At 37.2% G+C, this 22,208-nt stretch overlaps 1 protein-coding gene across 4 annotated transcripts in view; it reads left to right on the top strand.

The window, feature by feature from the left end:
* PIK3CA (phosphatidylinositol-4,5-bisphosphate 3-kinase catalytic subunit alpha) overlaps positions 1-22,208 on the top strand; it is a 38,956-nt gene that overhangs the window by 1,777 nt on the left and 14,971 nt on the right. For 2 of the 4 annotated variants that reach the window (XM_054075027.1, XM_054075026.1), the window contains exons 2-6: positions 14,929-15,342; positions 16,821-17,030; positions 17,803-18,053; positions 19,684-19,929; positions 20,741-20,826. In XM_054075027.1, the coding sequence (XP_053931002.1) occupies positions 14,991-15,342; positions 16,821-17,030; positions 17,803-18,053; positions 19,684-19,929; positions 20,741-20,826 (1,145 nt within the window). In that variant the 5' untranslated portion in view covers positions 14,929-14,990. Of the gene's footprint in view, positions 1-9,597; positions 9,721-13,613; positions 14,273-14,928; positions 15,343-16,820; positions 17,031-17,802; positions 18,054-19,683; positions 19,930-20,740; positions 20,827-22,208 lie in introns of those variants that run through there. The other 2 variants (XM_054075025.1, XM_054075028.1) reach the window with 2 other exon arrangements.

Below are 22,208 nucleotides of genomic sequence, written 5' to 3'. Positions count from 1 at the left end.
CACATTGGATAAAGTTAGAAACTTCCCATCATGACATGAGTCATTCCTGAATTTCTCCCACCTCACAATTAATTTATAGAGATGTTCTCATACTTATTGCTTCAGTGCTGTAATTCTGTAATGCAGTGTAATAATCAAAGATCACCTCTGGTTGTGAATAAGCATTGTTAGTTCCTAGGAATAATCTAGTACTCAGGATTATGGGATTTAATGGTTTGTCTGCTGTGGGAGGACTGACTAAATAAGCTGTTCTGAAACAAAGCCCCTTGTGAACTTAAGTTCCAAAATAAATATTCTTAAACAAAAACATGGGCAAACTTTTCCAGAGCTTGTTATTTAGAAGCATATTTTAGCCAATGTCATCATGTAGACAAACCACACCAAGCTACAGCGTTCATTAACCAAGCTATAGTGTTCACGGAGGAATTTATGAAACCACACAATTCCTTATGTGATCTGTGAAATATTCTGCTTTTTCATTAAGACAATAAATACAGCAGCTCCAGAGCTGTGATTGGAGTTTGACTGGAGCAGATGCCCTGTGTTTCATAGGTGTTAACTTGACACCATTCTTAGCAACCTGGAGACAGTGTTTTCTATTTTTTCAAGCACGCTAGGCTCAGTGGACAAATCCATGCCAAGGTGCTTTAGCTGTATGGCTGCTTCAAATTGTTATTCTGTATTAACAGTAAATTTGTTTTGCTTCTTATTGCAGTTTACTTGCATAAATAATAAAACTGAGTTGTTTCTAATTTTTTTTTTTTCCTGGAGTATTCTTTGGGAAAGGTGATGTTTAGCTGTTTACAAAGCAGCTGTGCTTTATTGGAAGTCATGAAGTAGTTCAATGCTTAGTTAACTGTTTCTCTGACAATCCGTCAGTTCCTGCATTATGGAAGTAAGTGGAAGATAGTTCTTCCTGGATAATTCACTTTTTTAAAGTTGCTGAAAACTTTAGAATAGGAATTTCTACAGCAAGCAAGGGTTTCACAACTCACTATGATGCTGTCTCAGAAGACCAAGTAGATCATAAAAGGTTTCCAGTTACTGGAGGAGAATCACACCTTTAAAAGTTGTTATTGGGTAAAGAATGGACTTCCTGATCACAGCTGTTCCTCAGATTCAAGTGTGTAGTGTGCTTTTTAATAGCTTTGTCATGTGTAGTACAATTTTGAACAACCTTGATGATCATCATAGTTTTAACTTCTAAAGATGTTAAAGCTGTCCATGAGTGCCTAGACAACAACCCTAGGGCTCACATTTAGCCTGCCAAAAAGCTGCTGCTTTAACGAATTCATATATAAAAAGTCAATTATCTATGTAGGCTTCTAGACTTCTGGTGCAGATTCTGTAGGTATCAGGAATACTCAGATATCTGAATGCCTTGCACATATTCAGTGACTCCAAATAGAAAACTGTTACTTTGGCTTTTCTTGCCTGTTTTGGAGTAAAGGAAGTTGGGATGGTGATGAATTAATTCTAGATCATGCAAGAAACGCTAGCATCTTGTAGATGGGGATCATATGTAGGTTTGCTTTGCCTGGTTGAGTACATTAGTCAAGGTTAACAAAGATTAATTTGAGAAATTTATTTGGGTGTGGGGAAGCTAAGATTTTCTTTAAAACTTTGATACTGATGAGAAACCTGTTTTTATGATTTATGACTTGAGTGGCAATAGTACTGCAAAATTAGTTTTACCAGTTTAGTCTTATAAGACAAAACTTAAGGTTTATAATAGTATTTTTACTCACTGCTTTATAGTTACTGAAAAATGTGTGAACTCTAGTAAATCTCCCAGGTAAGGAAAAATGTGTGCTTTTTGTGTGCATTATTGAGTTGGTGAGGGAGCTTCGGGGAAGGAATAAGAGGTTGTATTTTGGCTATTTGAAGAAGAGACTTGTGGCTTGTACTGTAAACTAAGGTAGCATTCATGAGGGGCTTTGCACCTTTTTATACATTGCACTTCATGCTTGTAGGAGTTTTGTCTCATCCTTTTAAGAAGCCAGACATCCAGCTGCTCCAAGTGATGATGCCTGTCTGAAAATGTAGCTACAGCTAAAAGAGGTAATTAGTGCAAAAATATTTGCACTAAAACTGGATGGGGATTTTCTTTTGTCCTTTGAGTTGAATGTGTCATGACGAGGAATTGTTATAAGTGTCTTTGTGTTGTATCTTAATCCAAATGTGAGCAGTGGAGAGAGAAAATAGATTTGTTTCTCTTGCTATATGTTTGGTGTCCAAATGTGAATTGTTTTGAGGACAGTTAGTCCAGATAACCTCTAGAGTTTCCTCCCAACTGAATGTATTTGAAGAATCTATTTCTGAATGGTTACTGTAGTGTTAAATGAACCAGAAATAATGCTCTGAAGTATTAACTGTTTTTGTTCCTGCAGCACAGCTCCAGGATTAACTTTTAAAGCAAAGAAACAAAACAAACCACCCCCCCATCATAAAACCAAGCCCAGTGAGGGGGGGCAGGGTAGAGGGAATAGAACTGGTTTGTTTGTTTTGTTTTTTTTTAAAAAAAAAAAAGAGAGAGACACTGCAAATTAACTTTTGGTCAAATGGAAATGCAGCAGACTGAGTATGGGTTAATGTACTTCTGGATTCATTTTCTCAGTCTTAAGCAGTACACAATGGTTTTGCAGCCAGCATTTTATATAGTACACATTTACGCTTCAATTCTACAAAAATATTTTTCTACTTAATTCTGGATGCAAATTTTGTGAAATGCAGCCTGAGAAGCCTTTGTATTTTAAACAAGAAATGTGGGGAATGGTGGACATGGTCGCTTGTTCTCTATTGAGAACTTTCTTTTGTTAAAGCCAGTGGAGTGAGGGAATAAAAGCATTTACCAGGCATAATTGACCAAGTAGACTTGCTCAGGATGTTTGTAGTCTGTTTTTTGAAATAATATGCTCCAATACCTGAACTCTAGAAATGTAAAAATAAAATTCAAAGACACTAGTCTGCCTTTGTGAAACTGAAGGGGAGGGAATGATGGAGTACTGCTGAAGCTTTCATCTTGCTGGCACATTGCTAACTTGCAGCAATAGAAGTAAATTACTGCTATAGTTGAGTTTGGGAACACTTGGGTCAAACATAGAACTCAAGGTTCAGTGATCTCATTTCATGTCCCGTTCCTTTTTGCCGGTAGAAGGTTGAATATGCTTCAAAGAGACTGTGGGTTTGGGGTTTTGTGTGTTTTGGGATTGTTTTTGTTTTGTTGTTTGGTGGGGATTTTTTTTTGTCTACCCACTAAGACTTTCCTTAAATTCATTTATCTTCATAGATTTTTGTGTAGGAAAACTTTGTCACGTTTACTTACAACTTCCAGTTAACGAAACGTTTGCAAATGTAGATTTTGAGGATCACAAACCACAGGGCATATTTGTTGAATACAAAAGATTTATTGAATTGACTAAGTTTTACTGCAAAATTCCCTGGAACTTTAAGACAGCTGAGTCACATTGTTGGCTGTACATTATGACCCTCTTCTACGGCAAAGAAATGTAGAGAAACCATCCCTTGGGTGTTTTCTCTCAGGGTTCAATCAGAAAAAGAAAACTGCAGGGTTGCCCCTAAATTGTACAATGTGTCAAAAACTTATCTGTCATTGACTTAACTGTTTTTGTTATTCCATAGTAATTACTCAGACTTTTGCCAGTACTTGATACAGCAATTAATGGTGATGAATGACTGTTGCCCAGTGTTTTCCAAATCTGTTCCTGCTTTTTAACTCTTGTTATCAACTTGCATCGTGGTCCTTCCAGAAGCGTGGATTTTCTGCTGAGATTGCATTTGTTGTTTTGGAAATGTATCTTAAAACTATAAGCTGTCTAGCTGTGGATCCTTGCAGAGGACACTAAATCTGTGAGTAAAAAACTAGTCCTTATTCCTTTTTTTTAGCTAGTTGTAGTCACCAAAGAAACAAGTTCTTGAACATCCACGAAATGCAAGAAGCCTTGAACAGTACTGAAAAGAAAATGTTTAAGATTCGGCATTTTGTCTCAAACTAGTCATCCATAAACAGAAATACCTGCCTGTTCTGTGATCAGAATCTAGTAACAATTTCTATACCTTGGGACTCTGACATCTGATTTATTAGAAAACTGAAAAGACCAATCTCTGCAAACACGTAGGCAAACTGTACGCTTGAAAATACAAGCACAAAAAAAGTAATAATGAGCAGAGAGTAAAGACTGGTTTACCAAGCAAGCAAAGTGGAGGTGAATTATTTCTTTCTCAAACTCAACAAGAATGCTTTGTGTGATGAGGTGTATTGTTACCCAGCATCAATGCTTGTGTCATTAAGTTACTTTTCATTAAGGCTGGGAAACAACTTGACTCTTGACTACAGGCTAGTTAGACTACAGGCTAGTTAAAAGGTTAGAGTTAATAGTGCTAACTTAAGGAGAGGTTTCCGGATAGAGCCAGCTCCCTTTGGGAAAAGGGAAGTAAAAAAATCCATTCCAAATAATTCTCTAACATATGCTTGTGGTCTTCAAACTACTTAGATTATAAAATAGACTGCTTATTCTTCATTTTTCTGTTCATGTTCCCAGCTCTTAACGGAATAATCAGCAAATGTTGTGACTGGATTATAAAAGTGGAGGTGATACTAATAAAACTGAAAAGTTTATGTGGATGTTGAACAACTAGTTCCACTTAACAGTTTATCAATGCAGTCTCCACTGGCAGGAGGAAAATTATTTATATATTATATTTTATCTTGCAAGTTCACGCTGTCACCTCTGGAGTCTCCTTCAGTTTTGATGTTAAGCACTGCAGAAGAGCACTTGTCCTGAGAAAACCTCTAGTGTCTAAGTGAAAGAGCTAATTTTTAAGCAACACCCAGACATCTTAAATAGTCTTGGCTGTGGTGTGTAAATGAGGATGTGACCAAATAGAGTGCCTGTGGGTGCCACTTTTAGTCTAGTGAGTTTGTTACAAAGATTGATTTATAAAAAATTATGTTTGTATTCTGGTGTAAAATAGTAATATATGAAATGGAAATGCTGTCATTGTCGATGAAGAATTTAACCAGTTATATGAAAAAAAGAAAGCACGTAAAGTTGATTTTAACATTTTAATTGGGAAGATAAAGTTTAACTTTTTTTTTTCATGTTTTAACTACTCACCAAGGTTGTGGTTACTAAAGCTCTAATGATTTATCTCTTTCAATTTGCTTTGAAATGGAGGATAAGGCACTGATGTGTTGTTATCACTGCTCAGCAGCACTCTCTTGATCTTAGATACTTCCAACTTGGAATGTTTTGACATGTAGGGGAAGATGGCGTAACTACTCCTAAGAGATAAAGGATGAAAACGGAAGCCAACAAGCAGCAAAACAACAGAGTTGATACATGAAGAAATGGAGAGCAGAACCTATCCCTGACTGTGGAAACACTTCTTAAATGTATTGTCAAATTACTTGGCAATCCAGCTTTTCAGCTCTTCTTTCATTCCCTCTTTTCCAAGCCTTTCATTGTACATGAGCAGATAGGATAGTATCACAGGCAACTGCAAAGTGATACAAGGAGTGTAACAGTTACTATAGCCTCTAATCTCTTGCTGTCCTTATATGTGAGCAGATTATTTATTTAAAGAACAAAAAAAGATTATTTGCAACATAGTCACTCTTCCCTAATTTATGTTTTTAATAGTTTGAAATTAAATATGAAACATTTAAGTGTTTTTTGTCTTCTGTTCTATCCCAGGATTAAACTTCACCAGGCTGAAAACCACTTTCACTCTTTTTGAATATACACATCTAAAAAAAATTAATGAAATGTTCCACAGAACCATATGTTAAAAATATTTCCTTGTTTGTGCAGATGTGTAAAGTTCTCTTAGTAGCAGTGACTGACTACTACAAGTATCTTTTTGCCTTTTCTAAATAAAGTACTTTCTTTTTACCATAACCCTCTTACAGAGTTCTGATTGCAGTAGTAGGCAGCATATACTTTAGTCTCAAAGCATTTAATCTGAATGTGAAAGTGACTTTCCAAACTTGGAAGTTGAGAAATCCTCTAAACTATTGTGGAAATGTTGCTGGTGTTCACTGTTTAAATACCTATGAGCTTATGAAACTTTCTTCTTTGGAAAGTTGATGTTAATTGTGAACATTTTCCATTTAGGCAAATATTAGCCATTTCTTTCAGGTATAGTAAACATAAATTGTTGGTACCCTGACCTTGTTAGAGAAACAATTTGATTAACAGCCTGAAGTGTAGGAAAGGAGACACACTCACAACAAGCTGAATGCCTCAGTAGCCCCACAGTTGAAATCATGCTTTCTTGTTTGCACGACATAGGGTTTGCAAAGCAGATGCTTCTAACAGATATGTACGGAAATGATAAACATTTGAGAACCATTTGTCACAATTTACCATAGCTGGTTTTAAACTTCAGGCTGAAGCATGCGTGACCTAATGCAGTACGAAGTCACAATGACTCATGTTTGTTTGCACTTCTTAAATACAAATGCAAATATGTTAGTGTCTCAAGAGTGATCATTGTTGCTTTGGCATTCAGCCTGTAAATGCAGAGAAAAGTCCTATTCAACTAGAGTCAACAGCTAGAAGAATAAACCTACACTGCTTGAGGTTTCAGAGAAACTTTTATAAAGCAGTCACGTATGCCTTAGTGTATCAGTAATTTACTCAACAACCTTGCTTCACATAGAAGGCCTGGTTTTCTGAAAGGGCTTTGCCGCAATACACCTGTGTGATCTGTGACCCTTAGGGAGATGAAGCCTGATGGTAGCATGTAATGGTGCTAAATGCTTTGCAGCTGACTAGTATCCCATTGTGACACTCGCATACCTGGTGTGTGGGGTAAGCTGAACGGTCTTGGGCTGCTGGTGCAGTAAATAAACGCCTGTTGATAATCTATGGAAAACTGATCGTGCTTGCTTTTCAGCAGGGTTATCATCTACTGCTAAATAAATATTTAGTTAATCACCGTTGACTCTGTATCACAAACAACTCTGTTAGGTAGTAGTACTTCATTATTTCTGACTCCTGGAAAGCCGTAGTATTTTCCTGTTGGGAGGTAGAAGTAGGCAACTACTTTCTCCACTGCTTTGCAGAGAACTAGATTTTTTTGCCTACTATCTTGTGCCATATGTCTTTGTAGAGGATAGTTTGCTAAGAACTGTATTTATTTCAGCTGTTTATAGGGCAAGAGTATTTAGCTGCAGAATTGAAATATGTCCTTAAGGTGGCTGTGCCTTTGTGTTAACTCTGCCATAAAGTTCCGTTTCTCAATAAATGGTTTTAACAAGGGACTTAAAGAATACCTTGGAGGAGAATGTGGTGTTTTGGTTTTTTTTCAGTTTAAGACAAAGAACCTCTCACTTCCATGGCCTTTGCTGAGGCTCCTCAGAAGTGCTCCATGGGAAGTTAAGTTGCATCCCATCCTCTGTCAGTAAATAAAAGATAATAATTTTTGTTAATGGAATTCACTGAGTCCATGCAGACTGAAACCAATATTTCTATAAATGTCATTTGCCTACAGAAGTTAGTTAAGATAAAATAACTGGAAAGCTAATCTGTATTTGGATAACAGAAACTTCTGTCTTCCAGCTCACTGTTCTGTGTTTAATATTAAAATCTGCAAAGCTGTTGCTACTCATTGCCACTCCAGCATGGTTTTGGTTTTTTTTTTAACTTTACATATTAGTTGCTTTCAGGGTCTGGAGTAATTTAGTATGGAAAAAACCCTTTATCTACATTTAAAGTTGCTGTCAAACTCCATCGTAAGAAATGTTACGTGGGAAGTACACAATATGCTGTAAGTCAGGCTGAGTTTGATGTCTTTTTCAGCTGTTTCTCAGTAAAGGAAGAGCTCACAGGGTGGATCTTTTGTGTAGGGATGGATGTAAGTTAATAAACAGAAGTGGGCCTAATCTCAGTCGAATTTATTATACGTGAACATTTCTTTGTGTCTTCCATCCAGAGGAGCTGGTTAGGTGAATGTTGTAGGCTGAACCCTCTTGTTATACTGTTGCTTGTGGTACAGGAACAAGTGTAGCAGTAAGAGGACTGCAGTATCTCCAGTGTTTTATTGCAGTTCTTTCTCTGCTCTTCTGGGCAGTGGACAGTGGGAGAGGAAATCTTTCTTCCTCTTCAGAACAACTGGAGGTTCATCTTGCTACAGCAGTGGGAGTTATTCTAAAACCCAAGGTGAAATTCCTGGGGGAGGTCAGTGCCAGGAAAGGCCCAGTATGAGGGTTACAGCTCTGCTACACGGCTGCTCACATTAGGTGGAGATTCAGGGTAGGCCAGAGCACACAACACCTGGGTTTGCTCTGTTTCGGCTCCTTGTCCTTGTCTGTGTGCCAGTGCTTCCTGTTTTTAAAGATCCTGTTTACTGTCTGGGTTCCACATATCCCAGGAAGGTGGGAGGATGGGAAGAAACATGGAAAGAAAAGTAAGCAGTGTTACTTCAGGTGGAGTTTTATATTTTTATATATTTTCAGCATTTATTACCTATCTAATCTGGTTTTGTGGGTGACATTCAAGAGCAATCTTTTCTTTGCATCATCTCTACAAATTTACAAAAGCAGAACATTTCTGCGCATGAAAACTAGCGCTGGAGCCTATAGTATTTGTCACAAGGAGCGGAATGTGGTTTATGGTGTGCTATAAAGCTTCAGGTTCTTTCCAATGGTCACATAAAAAACGTTTGTCCTCCATATAAATAGAATATTAAAGAAAAATATGTAATCAGAGGAGAACCTTATTTCTGTTGGTATGAGATGACATGTTGTGTTGATTTTATTGCTGAACTTTAAGGCTTTTTATTTAAAGAGCTTGAAAGAATTTGCATGCTGTTCGCTGAGCTTCAAAGTGCACACCTAGCTCTGGAGGAACAGCTCCAACCAGAACAGAACCAGGTGGGAGAATAAATCTCATCCTGCTGTGTCGCGGGCCAAGCTGATCACTGAAATACTGAGTAAGCAGAGATGTCAAGTGTAAAGAGAAGATGTATTGCTTTTCTGACTCTTTGTTGTGCTTTATGACTACTAGTCTTCTATAAATAACAAAATCCTTTCCTTTGAGGTGAAGCTAGAAATGGAATTACTGAATTATTTTGGACTATAAAGGAAGATTTCATTCCAGGCTTTTCTTTGTTTAACGAAGATAAAAAAAAATATCTGCCTTTAACTGGAAGAAAATGTTCTAGGACAGACATTCTGCTCTTGATATGTCATGGGATCCCTAGGGAAAAAGCAGTCATAGTGGGAGTTGTAGAGGTCACCAGCAGCCTGCAAATGTTTCTTTCTTGTGATCCTGTTTTCATGGCTCCCAGACAGTGAGTGAAGCTATAAACAATATGTCTGTATGGATGGGGAAGCGCAAGCAAGGGGTTTGAAATTAAGGATTTACAGATGTCTTTTGGCTTTCTTGGAGGAAAACAGAAGTCTCTACCAATAGAAAATCTTTTTAACCGTTAATCTTGTTTTCGTTTCAGCTGTTTGATCCTGTATTGTTTCAGTAACAGATAACATATATACATTACCTTGTAGGCAATACTTTATAGTGAGTTCTTTTTTTTTCAGGATGACCTCACCGTTAATTTTATTCAAGTTATCTGAAGGTCACTACAACCAGAATCCAAGAATACTGTGTTCTGAAAGAAACAAACAAAAAATCTTACAGATACCTTTAAAGAAAACAACTTTGCAACATAGTCAGCATTCTACAGATGTTACTGGTAATGTTAGGGTTTTTAGCTCTGTCTAGGACAAGGCACTGTTTTTTTTGCAGGAGGGAAGAAGTTAGTAACTACAACTAAAATTGATAGTGTTTTGAAATACTTTTCTTTTTCAGAAGGAAACTAAATGCTAAGAAGATATGTTTTCGACAGTCTTAAATCCGTTTGTTTTTTTCCCTTGAGCTGTTGTTTGTAATCAGATAAGCAATTCTGCGTATTGGTGCCTTTTCTGTGGAATGCAAAGGGTGAAAGTAATATATAAGAAATGTGAAGATGTAACTGCAGTACAGCAGTCTGCTGCTTTCTGTTCTAAACAAAGCAATATTGCTACTGTTTAAATCGGTGTGTAATAGTATTTTCATGAGGACAGTTTCAGACATCTTTCTACTAGTCTTCTCGGACTTTGGGGAAAATGCCAGCTTGGCAAGGAGGAAGAACAAAATGACAGTACTGAAAATATCTAGTCTGAAGCAGTCTTACTGTCACCACACAGCAGGTTTAGACAGCAGCAAAATTAGGCAGGCAAGTCTGCCCAGTTTTCTTTGTTTAGCACAGTACAGCTATTACAGCACAGTACACTTACGCTTCTTGCTTCGTTCTATGCTTGCTGGATTTCTTGGTAGCTGGTGCGTCATAGATGGAAGAATTTCCTTCTTGCAGAGCCTGAAGAGTAACTGTAACTGCTTGTGCTGATGACAACCTTAACAATAAGTCTTTCAAAGTGAACAAAATTCGCTCCCACCCCTGGACTGGCCCACAGACTTGCACAGTGTGTTTTCACCTGCTTTATAAGACACATGCATTAATGCGAGATGGAGCTCCTCTCCTTGGAAAGCATGTCCACAAATAATTTAAAAAAAAAACAGAGGGAAAAGCCTTTTACATACGTGTTTGTGAGTATATCTTTATTGCCAGATACTGATATCTGTGTGGATTTGGTAGAACGCTTGTGAGTAATCTCTAGACAGTGAAAATCAATTCACTTCATCTGATCTGAAAACAGATAATCTGTAAAAGTCAATGTTCTCTTAGCAAGGAAGGGTTCTCCACACTTTCTGGTACAAGAGCTGTGGAAGGTCATTTCTTGATTGCTTAGTTTTGTAGCGTAGGTTCCAGCTGTACTGAAGGGAATCGGTTGTTTTAGCAAGACACATAAAACTTAGATCAGTGACACTCCTGCTTGAAATTCTTCTGGCAAAATGTTAATGTACAAAAAAACACATTGGAAAAAATACAGCCAGGATGTCCTGCTGAGCTATAGATGCACAGGGCTTTTATGTGTAACAGTGTGGTGAAAACAGCTGCAGTAGCCTCAGATTTCTTTAGGGGGAAAATTTGAGTGGTTTTTTGACTCAAGTTAATTTGTTCCAAGCTTATTTTGCTTAAATTATGAGCATGGAAAGTACTTATTTGAGTACTAATGTTATGAACCAATTTTAATTCTTCTGCAGTACAATTCTTACTGAATTCCTCTCTTATTGAGCGCTATTCCTCAGGGGGACGGAATTCTTTTCAGAAGTAGCAGCAGACTTTATGATAGTCCAAGGTAAAACTTCTCAGTGTTGACATATTTGTATGTTATCAAGAAGGCATTAGAATAATAGTTGTAGGCAGTGAGTAGTAAAAGATACAGTAGAATGAAACTGAGCTAACCATGCTACTGCTGTTCTGCACAGTCAGGTGATGAAACTGTCATAGTTTATGACAACCAGATTTTCTAAACTTTGAATCTCTTCTAAATCTTTTTTGGGAGTGTGTCACCTGTATCAGACTGGTACTGATTTCTATAGTATATCAAAACAGATTATATAAATTAGCATTGATATGTGTTGAAGCAAGTAGGAATGAGTATTTTGCGAGGTATGTTGCTTGACTCCCCTCTTTTTTTGTCCTTATTTTTGAATAGAGTTTCAAAATTCAGTCACTTCTAGGTTGGGTGCTGAGCGAGGTTAGTGATGGAGAATGTGCTGAGTGGATCAGGAGGGCTCTCTTGAGTTGTAGAGAGCGCGATTTGATCAGTGGCTATCTGAGTTTGGCCTTTCTGACCACATGTGCTATTCCAAAGCTTTTGGCATGGGAAAAAAGTTCCAGGTGTTTTTGGAAAGTCAGAGATTTCAGGTGTGAGGTAGTCTTCATTTGAAATGTTTGCATGTATCCTCAGTTGGATTTAAATTACATATCTAGAATTCTCTTAAAATTATAGTCCTTTTACTGTTGGAGAACTGATTCTATTTATTCCAGGCAGCCTTCCAGATTTGAAAGCATACACAGAAACACAAGCTGCCAACTATACTTCAAAACATTTCTGTTTACATTTTTGCTTTCCAAATCCAAACCCTGGAGGCGTGCTTACATGTGCAAGTAAAATGAATCTGCACACAGAATAACTACATGCACCATTTCAGCAGACGTCTGTATCCTGGTTTAAAAGAAAAGCTGCTGATTTGGTGTCGTTGCTCTAAAAGGATTGCAGATTTTAGGATGTCCCTTTTGGACCTTTTGCAAGTCTTTAAAGAAATGATATTGAAAAAAAGTTATCATTTAACAGCTGGAATTTTTAAAAAGCCGATTGACATCTGTTTTGAAAAAGCACTTGTCTAAAAGGCCATAGTATGTATGTGTGTGTTGTCGTACCCCCGCCACCTCCCGCCGCCCTGCCTCTATTTCTTTGTTAGCAGTAATTGGTGGAGAGGGAGGAAAAGCTTGAGTAGAATGAACAACCATTCTTGAAGCTGAACTGGCTCAGCACTGCTGCAGTGGTGCTCACTCCCCTGAGCAGACCTTGGCATTTGTCTGACTCCTTGGTGATCTCAATAAGGCAGGTGAAACAGCAGAAGTTAACCCAAAAAAGGAAAAGTGAGTAATTCCCTGCCCCTTTAATCCATCTGACCTGTAATGAGCTGGCTAGGGGAGCACCAGCGCCAGCATGATAAAGAATGAAAACGCACACCTTGGGCAGGGAGAAGATAGGCTCTTACAGCCATCGGTTCAGGGCCTCAACAGGATTGTAGAACTGAACTTAAAATTTTGACGGCTGGTTTGAACTCAGTCCTTCTTGTGAATACTTTATTTGATTATGGTCCATCTATCTTTTCATTGTTTGTATGTGTGGATAGAAAGGTTCTTACGACTGCACGTTCCTTGTTTCGTTTTGGTTTTTTTTATGCTGGTATATGCTTTAACACTAATGTGTTTCTGCCTACACTTGTAATTAAGTAGTGTAAGTAAGTGTGTGATTCACCGGTATGGATAGGGAGTCTGGTTCATGCTTTGCCTGATCCAAAAGATGCTGTTTAACTTTCTGTGTATTTTTTCTTAACTGTAAACTGAGCATAGTTATCAGTAATTCGGAATTGTCCAAGTTTCTCTAAATGGTGTTATTTGGGTTCATTTGTAATGTTTTGTAATTGATAAGCTTTCCAAGTTTGGCTCTTTAAATACACTGAGTGCTTAGAACTTCCCATTTCTGCATCCTCTCCAGAGACTTACGACAATGAGGGAGATGAAATAGCTTATTTAAGCTCTTTTTTAAAAAGAAGACAGTTGCAAAGCCCTTCTAAATATGCATGAGGTGTTAGATGGGAAAGCATTTTTCTAAACTTGCAGTGGCACTTTAGTGCCTTTGTTGATATTTTTAAAAGCCCAAACTACAACTACAAAGGAGGGATTAAAAAAGACAACCCTTTTGCTACTCAGAGTTGCTTAGGAAGCAGTGGATTTGGGAAAACATCGCTTCCATTCTAATGCTTCTTTTTAAGAACTGAAGTGTGGAAAAAGCAGGTACTGGATGTACTTGGAAGAAAACTTTATGCAAAATAAGTACCAAGGGATGGAAGTGCAAAAATTAGGGTCTTTGGTGGGGTTTGTATGTTTATTGACATGTTTATTTTTTAACTTTATGTATATTTATATATAAATACATACAGCAAAAACTTAGTGAGCAAAGAGCTCAGCTTTTCCACAGCAGGAGCTTTCAGAAAATTGGCGAAAGAGAAGAGATGTGAAACTGTTGGTTTGAGGTTTTCTCTCTTTTCAGTTGTTAAGGCAAGAAGCTACGATAGAGGGGCAGCCCTAAGAGGGTTCTTGGCTTAAGAGTCGACTAAGAATGGCTTTAGAATAGTAGCCTCGTTGTTATCGTAGCCCTGCGCTTTCAGGACAGATGGAGGAGTCACAAATACATAAATACTGCTTCTGGTTAAGGAAATGAAAAATAGGTGGTGATTAGTAGAGTTTATTGATGAAATATCACTGTGTGCGTGCCTAGTTCTTATGGTCTTTCTTTGGCATCTATTCTTGGCCAGTGGGCTACAAGATGTCTCTGCTCTTTCCGGATAGAATTTTTCTTGTGCCTTCTGTAAGCTGGCATATGGCAGCGCTGCTAGAAGGTCGGACACGTGTTCTACTCCTTTCATTGGGCTTGGCAAAGACATTGGTGTGGCTACCAAAGGGAACTACAATGGGGTCTTGATCCTAAATAAAACAAGCCCAACGAAAAAGTGTTAATGGAGCTCAGTTGTTCCATCTCATTCATGGAGAAGAGTTCAGTGGTGGTGTAAGTAGTTTATACTGATCTAAAATATCTAAACCTAAGTTTGTGTACATGGATTCTTAAAATCAAGCACAGAGATTTTAGTAAATACTTCGAACTACTATGTTAGTGGTGTTTGAATGCTTAAGAGTTTTGGAATGAAAAAAAGGGTGTTTTAAAAAAAAAAAATTAAGCATTGATTTGGCTGAACTGGGCAGAGCTGATGGTTTGTATCTTGTCCGAATGGTAATAAATGTTTCTCTTTCCCAATTAAAAATGTGAAGAACTGGCTTTGAGATATGCCTAGAAATTGCTATAATAATAATTTGAGTATTAGCTATTTTCATCCCCCATGCTATTGTTTTCTAATAATAAATTATAAACTTCAAGTTAAAAAATTAATCGTCTGTTTTTTAAGGCCGTATGTGTTTTGGGGTTTTCTTTTTTTTTTTTCCCCACACTAATGTGATTCTGCTATTAAATTTATTTGAGTAGATATTTACATTAAATATAAGTTCCTTGGACAGCAGTTTTATCAAATGTTTTTCCTTTATATGGTGTAAAACATAGCCGTGAATATTCATCTACAACTGTAAGTGGTGTTGGAAAAATTTTATCTGAAATTCCTTATGATGTTCAGATTTTAGACTTCAATGTTTAAATTTCTGATTTTTACATAGGTTTGCTTGTACGAATCACTGCTTGAAAAACTTCCAGTGTAAAGTTATCTGAAGACTTCAAAATGCCTCCACGACCATCATCTGGCGAACTATGGGGCATCCACTTGATGCCACCGAGGATCCTCGTGGAGTGTCTTCTCCCAAACGGAATGATAGTGACTCTAGAATGCCTCCGTGAGGCCACTTTACTAACTATTAAACATGAACTCTTTAAAGAAGCAAGGAAATACCCTCTCTATCAGCTTCTTCAAGATGAATCTTCTTACATTTTTGTAAGTGTTACACAAGAAGCAGAAAGAGAAGAGTTTTTTGATGAAACACGGAGACTTTGTGACCTGCGACTTTTTCAGCCGTTTTTAAAAGTCATTGAACCAGTAGGTAACAGAGAAGAAAAGATTCTTAATAGAGAAATAGGTGAGATGATCTTTATTTAAATATAGCTAATCTGTTTAACTGGCTTTTCTTCAAAATACAAACCAAAGAATTGAAAGGGGTGTTTGTCACATGTGTCTGTCAAAGTTTGCATTTCCTTTAAGTTGTTGCATCGAATGTCCAAAGGTGCTGATCATACTAAAGCTGACATTGATTAACTGTGATTTAAACTTTTTTTGCTGTTCTGTAAACACTACATTCACATGGAGAGTATTTGGTTTGTACATATTTGTAGTAGTATGTGGGTTAGAGGATGGTTTTGCTTGTTCCTTACTGGCAGGATTTCATATTATTACAGAGTGAAGCCCGTTCTGTCGTTTAGGAAGTCAATCACCTTGTTTTGAAGTTTATAGAACTGTAAATTCTGGATTTTAATACAAATCTTAAACCACATTTGCAATACCAAATTTTTTTGACACTGCTCTGTCTTGCTTAGAAAGTAAAATTTTAGGAATGAGGTAGCCCTCACCCCTTTCAACAAAAAGAGTGCAGAAAGGGGAGGGAAACAAAACCATCTGATGTTGTATGGGCAGAGTGGAGACAAACTGTGATGTTTTGAATCATCACTGGAGTAGCTTATCATTTTCCATTATCCACTGAGACAGCGCAGAGAGACTAGCATATATTTCAACACTGGACTAGGTATGTAAATTCGGGCAGTACAAACATTCTCATTTAGTTCCTAACAGATGTACATTGCAGCAGTGGAGACTTGTCAACTGGAAATACTTGTTCTGGGGTGCTCCTAATTGTTAAATTATTTAATTGTTATGAGTGCATCATAAGTAAACTACTTCTGTTTTGTAAACCCTAGCCTGTTCAGGACTTAAGGAGAACAGTGGTTAGCTAACCATGCAACTGGGCAATTGAAAGTTTCCATTTGAACATTCATGCATAAATAATTATTTATGCTTGTAAACTCATTAAAGTAAATGGAATTGCATCTGAGACAGGATCTGAGAGAAATAGACTGCTATCGTATGAATCTGTGCCAAAGAACTAAGTTCAGTGTCTCTTTGAGTGCTTGTCACATTTTTAAATGCTGTAGTTCATCAAAGAAATTGAATAGCTGTCATTCAGTTGTACGCAAAGTTGATTATAGTCCTAACAGCCACCAAGAATCCTGCCAGGTCTGTTTAGGAAACTTTGTGCTGACTTCAGAGGAAGTTTGTCCTTTTCCTCCAGGAGAAGTGTTGGCTGTGAGAGTGGTGATTTAAGGCTTCCAGGATCTTCAGTGAATGTACACCTGTCTTTCTGTGATTTCTGAGTGCACTTTACTTTAGAAGTGATTTGTCCTTGAATGAAATAAAATAATATGTATACAAGCAGAAGCCAGTGGTTAACACAAATATTTTATATTATGTTTTGCTTCAAACATACTTTTTCTGGCGCTGATAGAAGGAATATTTAGCTTTCTTTATTAGTTACAATTATTCCCACATGCTTCCTCAATTCTGTAGGTTTTGCTATTGGCATGCCTGTCTGTGAATTTGACATGGTTAAGGATCCAGAAGTACAGGACTTCAGAAGAAATATTCTTAATGTTTGTAAAGAAGCAGTGGATCTTCGAGATGCCAATGCACCACATAGTAGAGCGTTATATGTCTGTCCTCCGAACGTAGAGTCTTCACCTGAGCTACCCAAACACATATACAATAAACTAGATAAAGGTAAGATGAATATTTGTAGTAGAAACATAATGGTTTTTTTTTTCAGTGATTGAAATCAAGGAGTACAGTTGGTGACGGAGTTAATCACTGTTTTGCTTACCATGTTTAGTGCACTCCAGCTATATCGTATGCCTTAAGTTATTCAGAATAACTTTCTTGATAGAGTGTAGATTCAAAAGGAAGACAACAACACTTAAAATTACATTTTTTTTCTATTTTAATAACTTAATCTTGAAATGTAACTTGGTAAAGAGATGTGATTTTTTTCTTAAGGGCAGAAACAGCTTGTTAGCTTTACATTTTCCTTTGACACTCAGAAATGTGGAATTAAGTGGTACTGAATCATAGAATCATTAGGTTGGAAAAGACCTTTGAGATCGTCAATTCTAACTGTACCTGTCCACTACTAAATGATAGACTGAGTTATCTGCAGTCTTCAAATACGAAACAATTAACTACTGTTTTCTTGAAAACGAAAGAGCCGGTAGCATTAGATTAATAAAAATATTATTAATCTCAAGTCATAAAAGTTTGAATTTATGCTAGAATAAAAACTAAACCAAGTACATGTAGTTCCTTGCAGAAGTTATAAACCTTCTATCAGTTTGGGCTATGAATCTTGTCTACATCTTTCTTCAGTACTACTTTAAGCAATTCTCTATGTTGGAGGGACTAGAGTTGTTTATTTTGGGTTTGGGGGTTTTTTTGTTTTATTTTGTTTCGAAGCTGTATTGAAAATTATAGTCCTAACCTTATTTTACATTTGTTCTAGGGCAAATTATAGTGGTAATATGGGTAATAGTCTCACCAAACAACGATAAGCAGAAATACACCTTAAAAATCAATCATGACTGTGTGCCTGAGCAAGTTATTGCTGAAGCAATTAGGAAGAAAACACGAAGTATGTTGCTGTCATCTGAACAACTGAAACTTTGCGTCTTGGAATACCAGGGCAAATATATTTTAAAAGTGTGTGGTTGTGATGAATATTTGTTAGAAAAATATCCGCTGAGCCAGTATAAGGTGAGTAACATAGTGGATCTATTTTGACATGCACTAAAACAATCCAAAATTGTGAATGACAAAAGTGATCAAGTTTATGACTGGCTTGCTTTTTAATTAAATTATCCAAAACATAGGAGGTAAAAGCATATACATCTTTTAAACTAATTGGCTAATGCATGAGAGTAGTGTGCATATTTGTTGCTGTATACCCTTCTAAAGAAAGGAGGAGAGAAAAGATAATTTAAATTAGAATTTATATTACTAGTGTATTTTTTGTTCTTTGAATGAAATACTTTATCTCTACTATTAGCAATAAATCAGTGGTAGGTACTTTCAGAAATATCTTAGATTTCTGATGGCAAGAGATGAGTTATGCTTGAATGGGGTTGCTGTAATGCAAACGGAAATTCAATCACAACTTAAATTGAGGCAACCATGGCTACTATGAATCTTGTCCATTCCCATTTTAGTGGTGGAAAAAATCTAGGGAAACTTTTTTACTGTTACTCTACATCTTCAAAATTTTAACTTATTAAAGGAGTGATAAATTTCCAGCACTGCATAAATCATTGTTAAATCTTCCTTGTGGCTGGCTGTCCTTCACTGCAGGGATTTTGTCAGTGCTGTGAGTGTGAGGCAGAACTGCTGACAGAACAGCATCTGAGCAGCACTCTGTGGGGCAGACAACAATGTTACCCTGTAGATTTCCTGACAGACTGCCACTGCTTCCTCTTTGAGGAATGTATTGTTCTAATAAATAGCTTCCATTCCTTCGTCTAAAATGGTTGACTTTCCAGAGCAATGGGTGAGAAGGGGGCTGGGGAATCCTGAATAATGGGAAAAGCAGCTCTATTTCTTGGGAGCTGGGGAACAAGTGCAGGCATACATGAATAATTTTGTACAGTCATCTTGAGATCAAACACTAGATCTATTTGATCTAGTGTTGTTTCTTCAGAAGTATCTGCTATGCCTTTTCTGTGCTGTAAAAGAGCTTGCTAATTACACTCCACGGCTGGACCTGTCTCAGCGCGTTGTATTTTGTGGTACTGCTGCCAGACTAAATGCTCTTAAGCCCTCAGTCCTGAATGGATACCATAAAGGCTTACAGCTAGAGTCTGTCAGGATCGGTGCTTAGCATATAAGGTATTAAGCACAACTGAACTAAAAATGTCTGCATCTGTCATTTGTCTTGTGCTCTCTGCCTGCAGCTGGGAGTCCCAGTGTCCGCCGCGCTAGGTCCGCACAGCAGACTAGTACAGCCATAGCCTATGCAAAAGCAGCTCAACTGCTTCCAGGAACAGCTCTAGTCTGGAAGCTGTTTGCCTTGTGCTGCACTACACCACAGCTAAGGGGCACTGCAAGAAACCTGACTTGTTATTTTGTCAGCTCTGTTCTCTATCTCCAGTTCCGCCTTCCACTGGTGTAGACATTATTCATATCAAAGTCAGTATAAAGCACTACTGTGCAATTCTACCTAACAACGTGTTTAAACTATTGGATGTTATAACTGTCAACAGTGTAGAGAGTGTGCATACGGGAACAATGATAACTATAAATAGGCTTTTACTTTTCTTGAATGCTTTAAGGTATAGATTACTAAGAGCATACGCTTGAAAGCATAATAAATTTTGGTTTTGTTTTGTTGCAGTATATAAGAAGCTGTATAATGCTTGGTCGCATGCCCAATCTGATGCTCATGGCTAAGGAAAGCCTATATACCCAGCTACCACTGGACACCTTTACAATGCCATCTTATTCCAGGCGTATCTCTACAGCTACACCCTACATGAATGGAGAAGCTACAGCCAAATCCCTCTGGACTATTAATAGTGCTCTCAGAATAAGAATCCTCTGTGCAACCTATGTAAATGTGAACATTAGAGACATAGACAAGGTAAGGCAAATGCCATATGACATTGTATATGGTTTTCAGCAACTCATGGTTTCCCTCCTGAGTTTTCTGTTCTATGTTTACATTGGAAAAGAGATGGTATTAAATATGTTAGAAAATTAGACCCCTTTGTTATTTAAATTTAAGTACTCAATTCTAAAAAATACAGCTATGTTTCAGCATCTGTAAACTTTTGTGTACTGCTTAAAAGGCACGAGTTGTGGTATTTAGTTAAATATTCTGCTTGATAGGAACAGAACTCAGTTTGCGTAGTTCACTTCAGCTGAGTATGTAATGGATAGAAGAACAAAACCCCTGTTGTTATTTATTATTATGTCTAAGCATGCTCCTAACTTTGTTTTTAAAAAGGGAGGTCTGGGAAAATCAAGAAGAGGCAGGTAGGGTCCAGTCCCATTGAGGTCATACTGCAAGCCTGGCTCTCTTAATTTTCTCAGAATTTGTTTGGTCTTCTTGTTCACTACACCTTGGCTCAGGAAGAGTTGAAAATAAATTCCAGGTTTCTTTAGACTTTCCAGTTTATTGTTGTATTTTTAAGGGTTAGTTTTGCAATTGATGAAGAAGACCAAAACATTTTTTCTTGAAGGGTATGGTTATATGGTGTTCTTCATACCCTACACAGGTGAATTTGGGTTGAGGAGGTGAGGCTATTTAGTTTTCTGTTTTGGTTTTGGTCTTTTACTTGATGGAGATCAAGGGGTAATGTGTTGTAATCACAGTCTGTGTTGATAGCAGTGAAAAAAATTTGCGTATGGTAACATTTCAAAGATAGTACTAATATTAACATTGTTTTCAGATCTATGTTAGAACAGGTATCTACCATGGAGGGGAACCTTTGTGTGACAATGTGAATACTCAGAGGGTACCTTGTTCTAACCCCAGGTAAGCTAAGTACTGAACAACAATAGAGTTGTTGACTTCCAGGGCAACATAAATGATAGCACTGAAACGAACAAGTAAAGTCTTGGCTTAGCTATTATAGAAATAGAGCTTCTTGCTGGGAATTCCTTGCCTTAAGTTTTATAAGGACATTTTTACCTAATCCTGTATTTATAAACAGAATTAAAATATAAGTATTTTGTCTTGTTGCATATAACATTATAGTTTCTTTCCTAAGCAGATCTGTTTTACATGTGGATTTGCAGTTATCTCTGATACTCCAATAGAATTACTCATGAATACTGTGAAATCGGTGTAGCTCTGGGCGACTGAGCTCTGTTTTTGACTGGATCAATAGCAACTGTTCCAGTTGTGGGTTCAGATTTCACCTTCAGCATGAGGCAGTGTGATGTAATGTAACCTGCAAATTTGTTTTGGTGAGGTTGTATAGTGTCTACTAAAGAAGAACCCCTGGGTTTCATCTGCTAACATGGAAGTCACTGCCAGCTCTGGGCTGGCTGTTTTCAGGAGATTTGGCCAACCATTAATATTAACTGGAGAAATGAATCACATGATCTTTGAGATGCTGTTAGTGTGTGAAAAGAAGCTTCATATGAGCATAAGTAAACATATTGAGAAAAAGTATCTAAAAGATGTTGAATTTCTGCCCATAACTGACTAATAAGGAGGTGTGAAATTTCAGCATCTGCTGCAGCATGTGTTAAGAAGTTGTTCTTGATTTGCATTTTCTGTCTGACTTCATTGCTTTGAAAGTTTCAAATTGTATCTGTGCATCTTCTATTAATGTGATTAGGTGTTAAAATTAGAGAGCCTAATAATATATGCAGTTACTGAAAAATAGCTTCTCCCTCTGAATTTCCCAAAGAAAGCTATATTTGAACTGATAGTTTAACTGTTTTAGAGAGATGATCTTCTTGGAAAGGCAGTGAAGAGCCTGGCTTTAAAACATAGATGTAATCACAGAGATCTGTATTATATGAAATGAACACATAGAAAAACTGAATTAAAGTTTATCTACCAATTTCTTTATTCTTGGAGAGGGGCTTGGGCAGTTATTTCCTTGTAAAACTGGGCTTTCAGTACCTACAGACACGTTGAAAAATTAATACTGACCTTAGAAGCTGCTGCCTCTTCCGACTGAGAAAATACAGCGTGGCAGTCTGCTTAGGAAAATAAATTGTGTTCAGAAATTGCACTTCAAAAGCAGAGTTCTGCCAGTTGAGATATAAAGTCTACTTAGAGAAGTTCATGAAAACAAAATATGTATTCTTGTAGAACCAGTCTGTGCTCTTTTTACTATGGTAAATAGAATAATATCTGATTAGGTATATTGTTTTGGATTTCTGTGTTATTTCTGTGTTGTA

The sequence above is a fragment of the Cuculus canorus genome, chromosome 9 (assembly GCF_017976375.1).
Source record: "Cuculus canorus isolate bCucCan1 chromosome 9, bCucCan1.pri, whole genome shotgun sequence".
Classification (NCBI taxonomy): domain Eukaryota; kingdom Metazoa; phylum Chordata; class Aves; order Cuculiformes; family Cuculidae; genus Cuculus; species Cuculus canorus.
This window is presented reverse-complemented; position numbering and strand designations above follow the sequence as displayed.